The sequence below is a fragment of the Puntigrus tetrazona genome, chromosome 13 (genome assembly GCF_018831695.1).
Source record: "Puntigrus tetrazona isolate hp1 chromosome 13, ASM1883169v1, whole genome shotgun sequence".
Classification (NCBI taxonomy): Eukaryota; Metazoa; Chordata; class Actinopteri; order Cypriniformes; family Cyprinidae; genus Puntigrus; species Puntigrus tetrazona.
The window spans coordinates 7,119,223-7,139,813 of record NC_056711.1 but is presented as its reverse complement, the minus strand read 5'-3'; the positions used below and the strand labels follow the sequence as shown (position 1 = coordinate 7,139,813).

Below are 20,591 nucleotides of genomic sequence, written 5' to 3'. Positions count from 1 at the left end.
ACATAACCACAACTTTTCATTTTCCGGTAGTCTTAGTCCACAATGTAACTATAGAAGAGTCAAGATTTAAATAGGAAAGACGTTAAAACTCTTTGGTCGTTTTTGAGCGTGATGCTAACGGTCTAATCAGATTCAATGATCTATGCTAAGCTGCAGGTAAAAGTGCTATCGCCAGACCCAGAGATCGCCTGAATGGATTCAAAAATGGTAAAACTCAACTGTTTAACTCCAGGAGTTAGAAAATGAGCTTTTTTTTGTTTTTTAAGTGGCATGTTCTTTTAAAAATTTTGATTTAATAAAAAGTTCTTAAAAATCATTTGTTTGTGAATCGGACTGCACAGGGTTGTATTGTACATTTACAATTAATTGATTTTATTAATAAAAACTCATTCATTTTATTTTGATTCACAAAAGAGTCATTCTTTCATTTTGATTCACAAAAAGAGTCACACAGAGCACGCTAAATCAGTTGCTCACTTGTGAATCAGACTAAACAGCCATTCATCTTTTTTTTTTAGTTTCCAAAAATGTACAAAAACATATATACTTTTGTAAACACCTCTCTAATGTTCTAACTACAAAAAGGCACAATGAGTCTCCCTTTCGTTTTCCATCTCATGTGTCATATCTGCTTCGACCCGTTGTGTTTGCATGTGTGAGAATAAGCACTCTCTGTCACTCCGCATCCACTCAGCACTCCTCTCTACACTCTGTCAAACACCCCGAGCCCTGTAAGCGAAGCGTTGTTTGATGCATTGTGCAGCTACTTTCACTTACTTTGCCAATCAAATGCCAGAATGTGAGGAACGCACAGTCAGACTTCTGTGTGTGTGCGCAAGTGAATCCTTGCTTTTAAGGGTAAGAGAGCTTTTAGAGACAGGTTTCACCGTTAGGCCAAGCAAAGAGACAGTAAATATAAAGGCAAAGGAAAAAAAACTGGGCATGTGTCTCTTTTTTTAATGTCTTCCATCTGCAGGCAAAGACGGCAATGATGTTCTAGGAGAAATGGATACAAAAGCTTTCTTTGTGCAGCCGACAACTTTTAAGTGAACCGTCTTTGAGTGTGAAAAAGAACGAATGTGAGAAAGAAACCTCAAATTAACTTCTACCGCTACTTTGGGCTTTGTCTAAGCTTCAAGAAGTGTTTCATAGCATTCATAAAGTCATTGGTGGTACCGCTGAGTTCAACTGTAGGCCAAACACTGTGTTATGATAACAATGTCATAACATTGCCAAAGTTAGTTTTGGAGGTAAAGGTAAAGAGTGTATTATCTGCACCATTAGTAGCTCCAAAAGTGGCAACAATTAATTTGATGGACGAGACAGAACCAGATTTGAGAACAAAGCTGGGAACTGGGGGAAAAAACAGGGTAAACCTTCTTATTTTACATTACTCTTGTTGTAATTACATGTTATGTAGTAATGCATAGTTACATGCAAACATATATATTTATATATATTCTACTAATCTTGTAACTACATATCAACTTATTAATAATTTGCAACTACATGTCTACCAACAGAGAGTACCCTCCACTAATACTGGCACCCTTGGTAAATATGAGCAAAGATGGTTGTTAAAATATTAAAGATAGAGCTGTTTATTTAACTGTGGGCATGGGGCACTTTTTATCCCTGTTGGTACTAAACCAATCTGGTGGCTTTGCTTCCAAAAAGCTCTTTTTATTTACTTTCGTCTGACCATAGAAGTCAGTGTCAAATATGCTGGATTTTGTTTTGAATGAGCGAGGACAATTTTTTTTGAAACCCTTCTAAACAATATGCGATGATGTAGGGGCTGTTTGATATTTTATTTTTCGCCTTTCTGACCCTGACACTTAACTAATGCAATTGCAGCTGTGAACCTTGAAGAGTCTCAAACTCTCCTTCTCAACGTGAATAAGAATGATATAGACACACATCCTATTCTAGGCAGATAACTTGTTGATTGGAATCTCTTAATTATTGCCCCGATGTGGATGCTTTTCAACGCTTTAGTTTTTATCTTACAGCAATATTCTATTTCGTGAAGCTCATCAATCTTGTTCTGCACATCAGAACTTTATTGTTTGGTTTTACTCCTTGTGATGGATGATTAAGGACATTTGGCCTTCGTGTTCTTCATATTTATATTTAAAAAAAGCTGACATACTTGCAAAGTTTCTGATACATTATATATTGTAGACCTATTAAAATAAAGTGTTTGAAGTTATTAAGCAGACTGTCCACAAATAGTCTAATGACTGCTAGTTGACGTTTAGTTGCAAAGTTACTTACTGTTAGTAAAATGTCTAAACTGTTGAATATATACACAGCTGAAGTCACTCTTAGTTAGTGTAAGCCTAGATGGGCAGCCAATTGAAAAGAAAACATTCAAACCAACATAGTCTGACCAGGCCGGCAGACCAGTTAAGGTATGGTAGGTGATTATGGAAAGGCTAGCAATAGCAAGCTTAAAAAAGCATAAAATCCCACCCTCCCTGCAAATCACTCTCCAAAGCCACTCCCCCTCCAAACCACATGAATGTGCACAAGCAGGACAGAGGCTAACCATGAAAACAAGCTGAGACCCTGAAGGAAGGATGAATGCAATGCTGTCAAATTACTTCACGTTTCATTCCCCGGTGTATTACAATTATTACAATAATAACGTCTTCATTATCTGGGTGTGTGGAGTTACTAATGCAAATACTAAGTTGTACTGAGGAATATGATTGGACAATCATAAAAAGTTCAACAGGCAATATAAACACATATAAATCATGCAAAAATAAAAATATGTCTTTATTTACTCGCACCCATTTTATTTCTGACCTGTATGATTAATCAAACCTTTACAACTATTTCTTCTGTGGAACATAAATGAAGATATTTTGTGAAATGTTACTATGTTTTTTCTATACAACAAAACAATACCAGTTCAACATTCATTAAAATGTTTTCTTTTGTATTAGCAGAAGAAAGAAAATCAGTGAGATGGTAAATAAGTGATGACAAAAACTTTCATTCATTCATTTATTCATTTTGGCTAAACTATTCATTTTTTTCTGTTATTCAGCACAGTTATAACAAAAAATAAAAATAAAACACCTGTTTGGCATGTTGGAATCGTTCCTCTTAGACTAAACCTCCGAGGAACTCAGCCTGGCAGCAGCAACCTGGCATCATTTATAGTGTCACTACTAGCTTTGTAAACGTTGTAATATTTCAGACCTGTCGGAAAGTCTTGGTCAGCACACTCATCGGCTTAGCGTAGATGTGATTCCAACTCATAGCATATGTGCTAAGTTCTGACATGTGTGTGGATGAAAGTACCTGTTCTTTTTTGTGAGGGGGCAGAGGCTGAAATGATTCACAGTCACAGTCGACGGTGCACTTTTCAAAGTATTACACAGTGTGGATACTCACCAGGTGTGCGTGTGGACCTGATAGCGGTACAAATGATCCACCAGGCCGTATTTGTTGGCAGGGAGGGCTTTGTATCCTCCGTGGACATATATGGAATGTGAAGAGCTGTCATAAACGCTGCTGTGGCCATATCCTCCTTGCATCAGCGCCCCATTCGTCTCTGCCACCGACCAGGAGTTAGTGCCTGACAAAGACTTAGACTTTACTCTCAGAAACTCATATTTTAAAAGTCTTTTTAAAAAGAAACAAGGAACAGACAAAGAAAAAGATATTTCTTTAAGCCATATTGTTATTATCAGTGTAAACACTTTCAAAAATATACAGCGGTAGTATCACAGTACTGTTGGATTGCAAATTTATAAAAGGTTAAATATAGGTTCCAATATAATAGTATAAACTAAAAAAGTTATGTGCATTGTGTTTTACATGTTGAGGTGAAGATGATGATTTTCTAAGATGATCAAGAAGCATTAACCTGTCTGAGGCATTAATCATTTGTCTTTCATGCACTTCCTGACCATCGTGTGAATGCTAAGCCTAAGGTACAGCTGTGCCTTTTGTTTCTGTAACAATGTGAAGGTCTGGTGCAATAATGTCAGGCCGATTGGATTAGCATCTATGCATTTAAGAACCTGTTATGCTAATTAGATCATGGCTGGGAAAATTCTGTTACCGGGCCGATTCCTGTACTGCATTTGCATGCTTTGTCTAGATTGTCTGCACCTCTAAGTACCCCCTCTTGAAATGTTATACACTCTACTGTGCTAAACTATCGTCAGACATTTTGACAACTGCAGCGACGCACATCGAGTTCTCCAAAAAAAATGCCAAGAGCCTCCTGGTCTCTTCTTCAACGAGGAAACCATTTCATAGTGAAAGATGGTAATACCATATATCACAGCACTCGATGATTTGCATATTTATGACCGTGGCATTTACAAGAATGTAATAACAATAATACCACCATTCTCCAGCAATGTTACATGCTGCATTAATAAATTATTATTATTATTGCTGTTGTCAAATATTAAAATATTTGAACACATATGCTGAAACATAGGAATTTAATCTTCCATTTATTGATCATACGTTACATTAAAATCTCTATAATCTGTTTAATCTGTGAATCTATGGCTAAAATTTAGTGAGAGGCATGACGGATGCAAAAATTACACTTCCGACAAGAAAAAGGGCAGCAAGAACAGCGACAAACATGAAGCGGTCACGGAAGACCACGTGTTCTCACACTCACAAATCACGCGAGCATTGGTGGTTCAGTGGTAGAATTCTCGCCTGCCACGCGGGAGGCCCGGGTTCGATTCCCGGCCAATGCAACGACAATTTTTAACACGTTCCTTTTAAATGAAGTAAAACTAACATTTAAACAATAAAACCAACATAAGTTAACATTGCAACCCAACTGCATCTAACGTGCAAACTGCTTTCCAAACTTTTTTATTTGGCTATCTGCTCGCTTGTAGAGCATCTGTAATGAATTACACACGACTGCGTTACAGCGTTACAGAGACAGAGCAACCCATAGTTGAGCATTCTCTGCCTTTCATTGCTTTTCTGACTCGTTACATCACCGTATTTACACCTATACCAAAAGTTTAAGAAAACTTCCTTTTCAAACATTGCATCATTCTAATTTCGCCAAGTTCTTTTTGTCATCAGTTTTAGCGGCGTAGTGGCTTGCGATTACCACCCTTTTCCACCAGCTCTAATAAGCTCATGTATTCGTTTAGAGAGCACAACCGGAGAACGGGTAAGACGGGCAAAGCGAAAGCATAAGAAAGAGAGATTTAAGTGGAGTCTCAATAGAGCTCAGACACATTAATCACTGTTCAATCCCAGACAGTGCACTTCAGGTACCACCGCTTCTTAATGACCTAAAGCATGACTGTGCGTTTGAGTGGGTGTGTGTTTGTGTCGAGCCGAGTAGAAAATACCACTGAAAGAAAAGAAAGTGGAAAACCTTCACTTTAATGAGACCGGCCAAGTCAACTCGCCATGTCTTCGCTAAAGCGCCACCCTAATTAAATGTTATAATACACTGCCACCTGCTGGACGCCAGAGGAACTGTCTGCATTTGTCCTACTCACTAGGTTCATGTGAAGAATATTTTACTCAGTCATCTAATGCTGAATCTGTTTCGAGGCACATATTCGTACTTACGAATGTTGTACTCCTGGACAAGGCTGAGGTAGCTATAAATGGGTGAATAGCCAAAAAGCACCACCATGACGGGTTCTCCGTTCTTGCCGTCCACTATGTGAGCGGTATGCCCCTCCACAGCGAAGGGTTGGACCTGCAGCCCAGGGCTGGGTGTTCTAAGGGACCAAGAACGGCTGCGCGTATCGAACAGCCACAGTTCATCTGTTACATTACCGGAGCCTGCCTCCAGCTTCCCACCGAACATGTAGATATCATCCTGTAAAGGACAGAGCGGAGAAATTAAGATGACATGAGGAGTTCTTGCGCAAGCGTTATTACATCACCTCGGGCTGAGCAAAAGTTGGAGACCAATTTAACCGCTTTGCAGCAGCACATATATTCTCCTGTGTAAACAGCCAATCGATACACTCCATGGAGAACACACTCAAGACACTGCTGCTTCTCTTTAACTAACAAAAACAAGACTCAAACCTGAGCGTACAACTACCGAAAAGTGGGACCTTTACTATCGCAATGTGGCATTTACAAAGTTTGGAAAGGCTACGAGCTGATCGCAGGTTAAAAAGATATCCTGAACACCAGTTAAACTATAGGTGTCCTGTAATCATTACATAGAAAATACTGAAGTACTGTGTTTTTTATTAATTGCATATTTTATCATTCAAAGGTTTGAGGTCGGGAAGATTTAAGAAATTAGTACTCAAAAATGCTTGACATGATCCCTCAAAATTTATCCTAATATGCTGATTTATTATGGATTTTGAAAAAAAAAAAAAAAAAAAAATTTCAGTCGTTGATGAAACAAAGTAAAAAAGATGATCTCTTTTCAAAATAAATACTGTTCTTTTTTACTTTTTTTATTCATCAAAAAATCTTGAAAATAGAATCACAGGTCCAAAAAAAACTGATAAATTAACTGATCAATCACTGATAAATTAATTTAAATTATATTGATTTGGCATTATATTTCATTTCATTGATGTTAATTGTAAAGTCCTATATTGGAAAGGACTTTATATTTTATACTTTTCATTGTTTACCTATTAAATATGGCGCCATATTTTATACTTATATTTTATATTTTATACTTTATTTCATTTTTACCTTTTACACTTTGCACACTTCTAATATATATATATATATATATATATATATATATATATATATATATATATTCTTTTCTTTCTTGTTTCTTCTATAGATATATATTTTGTTTTCTATTCAGACGCTGGACGGTTGTAAAAAACATTTCACTAAATGTCGTACCATGTATGTATGTGTATGTGACAAATAAAATTTGAATTTGATTTGAATTTGAAAGGTGCTATATCAATAAATAAAAATAGAACATATTATTATATTATTTTATTTGAAGGCAACAGTTGGTCTAAAGACTATCGGAATAGAAAAGAAGAATTTGAGGATCCCTGCACATTTGTTTTGGATTAGATAAAAGTGCAGGCAGCCGCTTTATGATTCGTGAAACAGTAAGCAAAAGGCCATCTCACATTCTGCTGACTGCTAACTCATACGCATGTATACACACACACACACAAGCATGCACAACCTCTAATCCTCTGTAAATGCACATTCACTAGCTTGCTACTGCATTCCTATCATCAAAGTTCATTCGACAAATAAAGACATCTCCCAGATGACAGGTTAGTGAAATACGGTCGTGTGTATTTTGGACCAAACAATGATTTCAATTTGACCATTTGCCAGGGACTTTTGCCACAACGAAAACAGCCAATTGAAAACACAATGCTCACTGCGCATTAGAAAGAAAGTAAGCATAAAGAACGAGCGTGATGTTTTGGTGAACACTCATTTCCTGCAAAGGTACATCCACTGCTGTATTACACTAAAAGCAGCCCAGTGAAACCAGTTAACGCTGTGGACTGAGAGAACGTTCCTGTTTATTTCCTTTAGACTCAGTGAGCGTTTCATAGAAACCATTAGCAGTGTAAACATTCTTATGAATCCGCAGCTATTATCACAAGCTCTGACAGTGAAAACGAACACCCTGCAGTGGAAAATTCATTGGAAAGAAAGTGATTCACAGTTGTGTATGGAATATCTTCACCCCATTTCTTAAATTAAACATACATCTCAGTTGTGCATGACAGCATGCGTCTCAGCCAAAATTAAATCTTGTTTAGTTTGTTATCTAAACGAAATGAAGCTTATCCGAACAAAAACATTACCTAGAGGGATGACAGTGGATTTCTAGGTGTAAATGAGTCTCATGCATACTTTTGCACATACCGCAGCAATAATGCCTGTTGTATTCTGTCTTGCCATTTAGCATTTAAGTAAGGTTTGCACTTCTTATATGGTACTTCTACAATGAACAACTCTGATTTTACTTTGATTTAACATCTCAGTTCACACACCCACACTTGATTTACACTTTTTTTTGCCTGTACACAAAGAACGTGAACCATCTCACCTTTTTTTTATTATCGTCCCAATAATAGACCTTTTGTAAATAATTTATATATTTGTTGTTGGGATCAAAACCATGGGTACTCAAAACGCATTATATTTTATCTTGCTAATTCCAGCTATTTCTGTCATTATTTCTTTCATTCCAGATGTTAAAAGGTTAAACCTAATGTTCCAATAGTCACAACTCAGGTTTTCTCTAGACTGACAAAAAAAAAAAAAGCTTTGGATTGCGGTTTTACTGTCAACAAAAAAAAAGCTCGAACAAAAGAAAAAGCTTTGCTGCATTGGCCGGGAATCGAACCCGGGCCTCCCGCGTGGCAGGCGAGAATTCTACCACTGAACCACCAATGCTTGCATAACAGATCACTGGGAGTTCCCGTGGTCATGTGACACTGCAGTCACCGAACTCTCAACAACATATTACACATTCCTCCTTACACTTCCTTCTTTTCCTCATTTACGCTATAGTTTCTCTACTCACTGCTGACACTCCTCCTTACATCGCATTAGTTTTAACCATCCGTACATGACCACGTGAGCGCGACTACACACTCCATGCAAGCATTGGTGGTTCAGTGGTAGAATTCTCGCCTGCCACGCGGGAGGCCCGGGTTCGATTCCCGGCCAATGCAGCAAAGCTTTTTCTTTTGTTTGAGCTTTTTTTTTGTTGACAGTAAAACCTCAATTCTTAACCAACTTTAACAGTTTTTTTTATGACAGCCTGCTAATTTACCAAAAACAAATACGTACAGTCAGTTTTTTTTAACACAGCTAAAAACTGTATTTAACACACACAATGCATTTGATTAAATATCCATGTTCAACGCACACAAAAAACACTTCTCAAATCAGTAAATCAAGACAATTATGCTAACCTCTACATTGCTAAATTAAACGTTATAATGCAAAAATCACTTTTCTCAGAACCTCTAATATCAAATCACCATAAAGCTCACTACGTTACCTTAAAAATACTCAACACTCTGCACTAGAGGGCGCTGTTGCTACAAGATAATCAAATCACATGCAATTTGACGTAACATAGTTAAACGCTATCTAACCCCATCTAAAATTATGGACAACAATAACTGAGGTCACATCTTCTCAAATATAAGTCACAGGCTGTAACTGTAATGGTAAACGGTATGATAATTAGCAGTGTGTTTACCTCGTGAAGAGCCAGAGAGTGTCCATAGCGCTGCAGAGGGCCACCGTTGATCGGAACTACATCCCATGCGCTGCTTTCTAGATTATAGCTGCAAAACACAGGAACGTAATAAATGAAGGGGGTGAAAATTATGGGCAGAGTCATGTGTACAGTACAGACTTATGTTAATACAAACTTCGTTGTAATATTGATTTGCTACAGTTATTACTATCAGCAATAAAACAGCTTAAGGATTTTGTGAAAACTATGATATATATTTTTAGAATTTTTTTTAGGAATATAACATCAAACCCTGAATCGCTTGTAAATATCACGTCACATAACTAAACACGAGTGTGCACGAACAATTCTTATAGACACGCGTTATGTGACGAATTCAGAATCTAATGCATGAAATTAAGCACAGAATCTTGGCTTTTAACGTTGCCAGGTAACAGAACTTACTTTATAACCATCTGAAAGAAGCTGTAGTTAAAGGTGAACCCTCCAATCACCCACATCAGTTTCCCACGAACCACTGCTTTATGCGAAGCCCGGCCTAGTGACTGTCCGTCAGGCTTCACGTTAGGCAGAAACCAGTACGGCTCAGCCGAAGGAACTTTTAAAGAGCAATCTGGACCTGAGATGAGACAGAAGTAGAAATTAAAACTACAGAGAAGTGTGTGTGTCTAGTCTTACTTTTTTCAACTGCTTACACGCAAAATTTTTACATGTCACACAATTTCTGAAACCTGGCACTTTTGCAAATCTAATAGGAATTAATATTATGGCTAGGGTGTTTTAAATTTGCCTTTGAGATATGTTTGTGATTTTCAGAAATCCGTGCTTAGTTTTTGTGAGAGATGCGAGGTACTGTTGTCATTTATTTCAAGTACCGACTTGGTTCCAAAGTACAGAATATTTTGACAACAACAATAGATGCATTGATAAATCAAACCTTAGAAACCTAATTATAAGTGCATGGGTTAAAATGAATGAAGGGTGATAAACAAATTGTTACATATACTATACACCACTGCAAACAAGCAGCTACACTTGTGAAGGACTGTATTAAAATGATACAGCACTGCCATCTAGCGGTTACTTAGTTATAATAATACTAACAACGTTGTAAATTGACATCACGCCAGATTTTTATATCATTTTTGTATTAATCTCCATCAAAAAAATACATAAGAATCGTCTTAGCGTCTGAATAAGGGGCGTCCAAAAATAAGTCAAGCGCTTGAAAATCCCTCTGCAGTCACTAATTTTATCTTCAAAATGACACGTTTTAAACGCTTTTCCCGTGCAAATAACGTTTTTATGCCATGAATGTAACTACAACCTTACCTCACTTAGCGTACTGAGCCATTTGTGTATTGATTTGCTTTTGTTGTGTAATGATTTGCTTTTGTGAAGCTGCTTTGGAACAATAGCCATTGTAAAAAGCGCTATACAAATAAACTTGAATTGAATTGAATTAAAAAAAAGTTAACTAGTTAGTCTCCGTCAGCATTCAAACACACCAGCTCGAACTTTCTTCATTTTCCACTCATTTAACTTAAGTACTGACACTATACAACGGCAAGTGATAACACTAGACAAAGAGTTATCTGAGAGTGAACCCGTGCATGAATATATTCTGAATGGATTATGGCCTAGAAAGTGTGCAAAGAGCGCCCCCGTTAGCTATATTAATAACAGGCTGCCACTTCTGAATCTCTAAGATGCCCGGTTAATCTCTTATTCGTTCACATAATCCTACTCACACTGTATTTGCACCTTGTTTGTTATAACGAGAGAGGATTCGCGACCGTGCGGCAATCAGCCTTGAACAAACCCGGCGTTTTCAGCGGTGAGTGGATTTCGACTCACCTGAACATCACCGATTGGCCGTTGCGTTCATAAAATCAACAGGTATGTCTGTGAATGGCTACGATGCGCAACGCTTCAGAAACACGCTATGAAACGAATGCATGGCCGGATATGAAAGGCCCCGTCCAGCTGGTTGATTTGATTTAATTGGTACATGTTTGTAACAATAGGACATGCATAGGAGATTATTTTAGGTAATCAATTTTAATAATCAGTAGTGGTGTTGCCTGTTGAATTTGCAAGTGGCTCTTTTTGAGCATATTAGAAGACGGCAATGTAAACAACGTTAAAAACCTGATTTTCACCACAGGAGCTCTTTGATTAAACTAGAGATATAACTAAACATGTCTAGTAACCAAATGCAAATCTATTTCGGATTATATACGTGTATAATTACTAATATTCATAGTTTTTGTTACTAAAATCAACCAACATATCATTGATAACCAGCAGGTGGCATACTGATATTAAACATAACACTCATTGTGATTTTGTTACTGTAGTTTATTTAGATGGCTTTAATAATATTTCATGTAGCTGCAGTCACACTGAGTTCAGTACATCAAGAGAGAAAAAATGCAGAAAGGTACACTACCTGTCTGTAATTTTTAATGTTTATGTTTTTGAAAGAATTAACAGTCATACAATGAAATGATCTAAATTACCTGGACTTTTTTTTAAATTACTTTTTAAAATTTATTTCTGAGCTGACAAAGCTGAAAGTGCTGCTTAATATTTTTGTGAAAATAAAATTGTGATGGATGTTTTAGGCTTCATTGATGAATATAAAGGTTTTATTTAAAATAGAATTATTTTACAACAGTATGAATGTCTTGAATGTCACTTGTGATCAATATAATGCATCCTTGTTGAATAAATGTATTAAATGATTACAAAAAGTAATAAAATCTTACTGGCCAGTAACTGAACAGTAGCGTATGAGAGCATTTACAACTTTAAAAATTGGACTGTTTTGGAGACATAAAGACATGAAAGGCATCTGAACAATTCCTTGCCCCTCACCTTGCCAGCTATCATTGCAGACACAGAGCTTTTCTCCGGTGAGGTCGCAGTATCCGCGGTCAGGACTGCCGCAGTCATCCCAACAGTAGGGAATATCACAGGCCTCACCTTTCCAGTACCGCTCACACTCGCAGTAAACACTGCTGGAGATAGAGTTACCCGTTGTACATCTTCCATGGCCTGAACAGTTATTAGGACAGGAGTTGATCCTGAAAAACAGGGGGAGTGTATTCAGGAATATACACTAATAGTCAAAGTTTGGCGATATTTAAATTTTTTATATTTTTAAAACATGTTTCTTATGTTCATCAAGGCTGCATTTATTTGATCAAAAATACAGGACAAATGTAATATTGTGAAATATTATTGCAATGTAAAATAACAATTTTCTATTTTAATATACATTAAAATCTAATTTATTCCTGTGAAGCTGAACTTTTGACAGGTAGTGTATATTGAAATGTATAAACTTTTGAAAGTGAGGGGAAAATCTCACTGTGAAATCAATGCTTTCTCTAGTTCATGTTGGCCACAATTACTGGCACCCAATTATCACAACGTCTTTTTCCCAAGATAACAGCTTTGGGTTTTCTTCCATAACGCCTGAAGAGTTTGGAGAACACCTGATAAGAGATCAGAGACCATTCCTTTACACAGAATCTCTCCAGATCCATTCACAGCTCACGTTGGTGCTTCTTCTCTTCAGTTCACCTCAAACTCATTTTCTGTAGAGTCCAGGTCAGAGGACCGGGACAGCTATGGCAAAAGCTTCACTTTGTGCTCAGTGACCCATTTTTGTGTTGATTTTGGCGTTTGTTTTGGATTGTTGTCCTGATGAAAGATCCAACCATGGCCCATGGCTTATGCGACTTTCGAATTTTTTATCTGTTGGTTTATGCTTTGTATACACATATACCTTTACTCACCTTGTAATGTTACAGTTAAGTTATTCATTGTGTATATCATTTTGTTATAGTGTTTTTATTTGTACAGTAGGCACTAACCACACATTTTTTAACAATAATTTCATTAATTTAGCATACATAACATTTTATATGGAAACTGTAATGCTAGTAAACATTTGCGCAATCTTGGACAGTCTGAAATAGCCTACATAGAGTACAAACATGAAGCTTTATTTCTAGAGGATGCGTGGTAAGTTAAGCTTTTCATTTCAGTACAACACAGCAATATATTATCAGAGGATATTATTAATTGTATATTCAAATCAATTTCTGATACTAATATATTCATGTTTAATAATTCCTAAATAATTAAGTACATAAAGAAATAGGCTATATTTTGTGTTGGATCAATGCTGGCAGTGCGCAGCAGACACACTCACCTAAACTATTTAAATATATCGCTTATCCTGCCCAAAAGCACATAAACATCGTGGATAACATCTGAAGTAAAAATTAATTTACATACACATAACATAAAAACTAATGTCACGTGACTGATTCACTTCAAAAAGGGGGGTTTTAGGTCAGAGGTCTGCCTGTGATTTAGAAGTGCTCTTTGCTGGTAGGGAATAAAAAGATGGCAGATCGAACACTTCTGGGCTTCACCGCCTGCTGGCAGTTTAGAACGCAATGAGTCGTTATAATTAGATCCGTTTTTTTAACCCTGTTTGCTGCCAAAAAGCTCTTTTTTGGTTTCATCTGACCACAGAAGCCAGTGCCATTTAAATCTCCAGTCGTATCTGACAACCGAACAAGGTTTTTTTTGCATGAGCAAGGAGAATTTTTCAAGAAAACCTTCCCAAACAACATATAGTAATTTAGTGTTTTTTTTAGGCTTTTTCGACACCAAAACTCAATTAATCTTTGCAGTTATCCAGCTGTGATCTTTGAAGAGTCTTTGGCCTCTAAAGCTTTCCTCCTCACTGTGCATTAGGACTATAAAAAGACAGGCAGATTTGTAAAATCTTTGGAAACTCTTAATTATTGCCCATATGCTGAAAATGGGCATTTAAAACAAATATTTAGTTCTTTTCTTAACAGCCACTTTCTATTTTCTTGTTCTACGCATCAGAACTACATTCTTTATGATGGATGATTAGGTTGAATTTGGCCTTTGTGTTCCTCATAGTCATGGCTGGACAATTTAAAAATGTCAATATTTATGGGAATATATTTCAGAGAATTTCTAGGGGTGCCAAAAACTGTGGCCGACATGCAGTGGAGAAAAACATGTATTTCGTCATGATATTTTTCTCCCCACTTTCAATTGTTTTACTTCAATGACAGATTAACATTCTCATTTTTCAAATTTTTAAAAGAAAGATCAAAACCATAAACAATATATATATTCACAGATATATATTCACAGCCGCCTTGCTAATATTTTCCAATAATAGTGGGGAGCATATATATATATATATATATATATATATATATATATATATATATATATATATATATATATATATATATTCCAGCACTGTGACTGTATAACCATACTCACGAATAAAAGATGTTGAATCCTGTAAGATTGTAGGCAGCATCACTGAAGAAGTGTAACAATGCATATCCAGATGTGGTCACCACCTCAGGAATGGTTTCATTTCCTTTAGTCTCTGGGACAACCAGGCCACTGGACATGCAAGAGGATGACACACAAATGAGACAGGAAAGACACCCTTCCTTTGTTTTCTCATATTCCACTCAGCATGAGGACAGCAAAGAGCATCAGGAGCAGGATAAGTCTCTCCTGCATGCTCTTGACTCTCCAATATTCTACTAATAAGGAAGAGGATAAGCTCACATTCAGTGCTTCTGCGCAACAAAGTGGACAACCACAGAGATGCAACGGACCAGACACTGCACACCAACATGAACACACAAACACTAAAATACACAGCAGGTCATCTGTAAACAAGGTCTAGCCCATTAAAAAAAAGGAGCTAACATTTAAGAGGAATAGCAAAACAAGAAAAAGAAAAAGGATAGCGAAAATAGAGTGAAGCAAACAGACTGTTTAATTTAGTTTTTTTGCAGAATCGAGTGTAATTTAGTTTGTCACCAGCACATCCAAAGAAATGAGCAGGACATTTTTGAGATCTGCACATTCTATTTAGATTCCCTGTCGTTTATTTCTCTACATGCTAGTCATTTTAATTAAAGCATTCACCATTTTTTTGCTTAATGATCGCAGAAGAGGCTAAATGATGAATTGGGAAATAAACAAAAATGTAATGGGTGAACAGAGGTTAACACCCTCGAAATGCTTTCAATTAAAAAAAAAATCATTGTATTGCTAAGGGAATAAAACGTCATAAGTTCACACAAATGAAAGATCAGCAAATGCTTTTTTAGCAAACATTACGGGTGATGCAGTTTGATTTGATTATGAGATTACATGATTACGAGGTCTTAGGTCAACAAAATGCATTTATTTGGACATGAATTGATGTCAGTTTGTGTATATTGATGACTTTCACTCCAGTATCACTTACCTAAACACAGCTACCAAAGGTGCGTAAATCGAATCTCCATCAAAGACATACATGTGATCCCAACTGCACTCTGTGGCAAAATGGTTGAACCTCAACCTGAGCACAGCATTCGGGCTAAAATAATAAGCAGAAAATATGCTATTTTTTTAAATAATAAATTACAACACAAATGTATTTAAACCTACGTTTAAATCCCCTATATCCACTATAATGGCACATAAATAAATACAAGTTTAGCTAATATCCAAGTTGCCCTGAAGAAAAACATTTAGTAAATAATAAATATTAATAGCAAATAGTGACAGATTAGCTTGACATAGTAATACTCACTATCCTTCAATCAGCCAAGTGCATTTAGTCTTGTACTTGTAGTTAACTGGTCCATCAGTGAGTGATCCTGATGACTCTGTCAACCTGACAAAGAAAAATACAAGGATCAGCTGACTTCTCAAAAGGGCCTTGATGTAACCAAAGTAAGAGAGAATATGGTAGCTACAGTGTGAAATCAAAAAGTAGTGGACATATTCTAAAGATAAAAAAAATAATAAAACAACAGATTAATAACAAAAAATGCAATTACAGAGCAAGTTAAATCAAAATATTATACAAAAATTAAAAAGGTCACTGAATGGTTGAAAAAAACTTTGGAAACTCCCCAAAATGAAAATAAACATTAAGAGTCTTCATACTTTAAGGTCCAATGGAAAACAGAAAAATAAATGTAATTTTTTACATTTTATGTGACCAATTTCAGTACTTTGTATCATATGTGCATGATTTAAGTGCAATAATACATTAATAAAAATTCAAGCATGTTTGAAACTTAATGAAGTGTGTGATATTAGGACTTGAGAAAAATACTAACAGCGATTAAAAATGACTACACGGCCTGTCAAGTAAAATCCTGCACAGCGTCCAGTGTCACCATCATGAAACGCCATTCACGTGCACCAACAAACTGGCCATGTGACACTGGCACAACCACCTGCTCCTGATTCATCCTCTTTCCCCTCATTTCCATCCCTCCTCCTCCAGCACAGAACCGAGGGTCATAATCCCAACGGATTGAAGCAAAATATACTCATTTGTTTGACAGTGGAGGAGGGCCAAGACCGGAATGTTACAGAGTCAGTCACAGCAACTGCACATCAATCAAGAGATCAGCTTATCCACAAAAAAACATGTTTATCAGGCAAGCAGCGCAAGAGGTGAAGATCACCAGCAGCACCAGCCACAATGACTCAGAGCATAACGTAATGAACAACTGGCACAACAAATCACTCAATTCTCAATGCAGCGGACACAGTGTTTTCTTCGGTGATGATGACCACAAAATTAAATACAAACATCATGACTTCTGTTTTGAGAATTCTACAGTTGTGAATCACCCACGGCCGTTGTTTTGCAGCGCAGGGGCCTTTTTCACCACCCAAGGAACACTGAAACTTTGAGAAAAAACAAGCATTTAATTAAACAAACTACACACTTTATGAAAAATATCAATGCAAAAAGTCTGTCATTGTGTCAATCACGCACACTGATCGCACTGTGCTGGTGTTTAAACTGGGCTTGACTGCAGCAGGAGCTCAAATGGAGGACAGAAAGTGATTTTAGGTCAGGACCGAGGCAGATGACTGGGGATCTTCAGGCTAGCACAACAGGCATTGTACTATCAACAACACACACTTGCCTACATTAGTGAAACAGGGCCTTTTCTGCTTGTTTTTGGAAAACGGCAACTCTATTATTATTTTTAATTATGACTTTGCAATAAAAAAAAGATCAAAATGGAAATGGAGGACAAAAAAACAGTTGGATGAAAGGACGCCTGTCTAAAATAATATAATATAGTTGATGATAAAAGGAAAACCTTTTTTTTTTAAATGCAGAGCACAAATTCGGGTCACCATACTTGGCCCCACTACTTGGCCTCACCAAATTGGTGTAGAAACTATTTTCATTATTGCTTAAAATTAAGAGCAAGGAAACTGCAAGCAATATTGAAATGAACTTGAAATTAGGAAAACTAAAACAGAATTTTCAAGTTTGTTTTTGTTTTTTTTCATGAAGCAATGTGCCTCTCTTCGCCTCTCTTCCACTCACTCATGTGTCATAAAATATAACCTACTTTCACTGCTGTCTGCTACAGCACAGACTACCCAAATTCTTCTGAAATATTTCCTATTGTCCAAGGTGACTTAAAGCTAATTTATTACAAAGGCTCAAGGCACCCAGAAATTGCTTGCCCATATAACAAATTAAAACCTATGCACTATGCACTGTGCTTTACCCCATGCAAATGTAAAGAGACAATGGATACCCTATTCTACTCAGTCGCAGCTGAACACACAACATCCTTCTGAACTGCAACCACATACACAGATGAATGCTGCAAGAATATCTTGTGACTTTCACCTCAACACCTGAACTCTCTGAAGAGAACAAAAGGCAGCTTTCAAACAAAAATCATAATTAAAACAAACAAGGTCTTTAAACCGTACGAGGGAGAAATACATAGCAACCCAAAGTATACCCATACTCCGACAACAAAATTAACGATATCAAACTTCAGTATCTCTGAGATAGTTTTAAATCTCCAAGGACTCTCCTCACAATAGTTGAAATAGCTTTAACACCCATAACATGAATGTCTCTAAAGGTCTTAGCCAAGTAAGCCACAAACCCATGCTTATCAGAAAACAGTGATTTATATCCCATTCTTTTCCTCCTAGTTAACCCACAAACATTTGCAAACCATTTAAAAACACAGTGTGCCCCAAACGCAAACCACATCTGGCAAAAACTGACAAAATCAACTAGAGTTATTTCACCGCAAAGCCAGCGATGTAAAGAAGTCAACTGTGATGTGTTTGTTGAAACAGTTTGGAATGGACATTGAAAGAAACAGACTGGTTAAAAAATGTACTTTTGTAAGAATATGAATCTACCTTCAATGATATTTGATTCTAATAAAGAAGGGCACTATATTCTTTTTTTCATTAGTTGCAAGTGGTGAATTGAGGGCTAGTGAGTTCATAATCAAAGATTTAACCACTAAATGTAATAATATAATATACTGGTAAATATTTTGCAAGTGTCTTAAATAAGTAGCATGACCAAAACCCTATAATACTAATGAAATATTAGTACAGGGTTACAAGGCTCTTGAGACAAATGCATACACATAAATACACACTGCTACAAATGCGTATGCAATATTGGATTATGATTAAGACAAAAGGCCTAGTGAATGTCCGTCAGCAGGGGATGATATCATCTTCAAGACAATGCAGAGTCCAAATGTGAGCTATAAAAGCACTACTGTTACACTACAACAGCACTGCCATTCTAAATGGAGGCTGTGTCATTCTTACAAGAGGTGACAGGACTATTCTTAGAATGTGTTTATTGTAGGATGGGAACTGCTGAATTAAATGGGTACTTGGAGACACAACATTTTCATTTTTGTGGTTAACAAGTGTCTGATATGCCCTTTACCACATCGTAAATGTTTTTATTAGAGCCACTCTTGCCAGCTCTAGCAACAGTAAATCCTTTGAAGCATTTATGTTAAGAGAGACAAAGATGTATGCTAAAAATATCACTTACTCATTTCTTCACAAATACTTCGGTTTTTACTGTGTGTGGGGGCTTTCTGAAATATGTTTCTCTAGGTTTGGCTAGTTCCACTACAGTAATAGTATACATTATACATTCACAAAATATTTCATTTGTCGAATTTTATTGGTCAGATTCACAAAACGTAACATTTTATGCTGCCCACACGCAGCATAATTTTAGCCCTGGTCACTGACAGGTTATGCAGTTATGACCACTGTTGGTCATAGGCTTTTGGGGTCCTTAAGCAAAACTTTTTGAGGTGTTCGCTGTAATAGCATTTCCAAAAAACAACCCAACCCACTAATCTGCTATCTTTCTCTTTTAAATATGACTAAAGTTATTCAATAAAGAGAATGAGTCTCTCATTTTGTTTTGTTTGATTAACATTAAATGACGGAGAGAGCAACAGGTTTTTTTAGGCTGCTGCCACTTTAAGACCTAACAAGCATCCTGACAAACATGCCATTACTTTCCCTATCCTGTCTATGTTCATTAACAAGACACAATTGACTGAGTTTAATTAAAAACTTGACAAAACATTTTCAAATATTTCATCATCAATCATCGATGAGAGCAAGGGGGGCCATGGTGGTTGGGGCAGTGTATCGAATTCACAGACTTTGCGTATGTGACCACGGACCACAAAACCAGTTATAAGGGTCAATTTTATGAAATTGAGATTTATGCAGCATCTGAAAGTTTTTGGGTATATTGCTTCAAATATACCCATGCTACTTAAGACCAAGGTCCAAGGTCACATATAAGGAAGAAACCTGAAAATCAGTTCTCATTCGTGTCAGTCAATTGAGGCAAATCAGTTCTCATTGTGATGATTTCTAAGTGCAATTTATCAAAGGCAAGATCTGAGAGATGCACTGCAGATGCCCAGGAGATATTTAGCATGTTATGTCTGCCATAGCAATGTCAATTCCAGTCAAAACTAATTTCACACTACAGGACATGGATTGCAGACAGATCTGAAAATGAGAAATGCCACCACCCTTTACACAAGATGAAATAAATCCTGCATATAGATTAAATATATCCACTGTGTGTGTTCTGCACACACAACAGAAGCACTGTGGAGACCGAACAATGAAAGAACTGGTCATTTTTCTTAAATAACCTTGACCTGCTGGCACTGTCCTTCATTAAAAATGAAAAATCACTCATGCTTAGAGACAATGGGGGCAGCAAGGGCAGAGATTGATATTTGTAGGTCTCTGACGTATAGTCACGGCTCGTCGATTTCCCACCATCCATTCATTCATCTACTGAGCCAGGGATGAAAACCCCACTGGCTTTTACATTACAACCACAATAAGGTCAAGAGAAAGTTAATAGAACTTCACAATGGCCAAGCCTTAAATGGTCCTTCAATACTCGTCTACAATGCCTCAGAGCTTGATGTGAAAGATCAGAGCA

The 20,591-nt window shown here is 36.8% G+C and overlaps 1 protein-coding gene and 3 non-coding genes across 4 annotated transcripts in view; 2 read left to right on the top strand and 2 right to left on the bottom strand.

Annotated features, from left to right (window-relative positions):
• Positions 1–20,591, bottom strand: part of atrnl1a (attractin-like 1a) — a 184,631-nt gene that overhangs the window by 153,495 nt on the left and 10,545 nt on the right. The window contains exons 2-9 of the mRNA XM_043255880.1: positions 15,876–15,959; positions 15,546–15,659; positions 14,555–14,683; positions 12,086–12,294; positions 9,650–9,824; positions 9,206–9,293; positions 5,587–5,842; positions 3,409–3,592 (exon numbers count right to left, since the gene is read on the bottom strand). Of these exons, the coding sequence (XP_043111815.1) occupies positions 3,409–3,592; positions 5,587–5,842; positions 9,206–9,293; positions 9,650–9,824; positions 12,086–12,294; positions 14,555–14,683; positions 15,546–15,659; positions 15,876–15,959 (1,239 nt within the window). The remainder of the gene's footprint in view (positions 1–3,408; positions 3,593–5,586; positions 5,843–9,205; positions 9,294–9,649; positions 9,825–12,085; positions 12,295–14,554; positions 14,684–15,545; positions 15,660–15,875; positions 15,960–20,591) is intronic.
• trnag-gcc lies at positions 4,672–4,742 on the top strand. Its single transcript has one exon. It is a non-coding gene; the product is annotated as a tRNA-Gly (tRNA).
• Positions 8,318–8,388, bottom strand: trnag-gcc. Its single transcript has one exon. It is a non-coding gene; the product is annotated as a tRNA-Gly (tRNA).
• Positions 8,599–8,669, top strand: trnag-gcc. The gene has a single exon. It is a non-coding gene; the product is annotated as a tRNA-Gly (tRNA).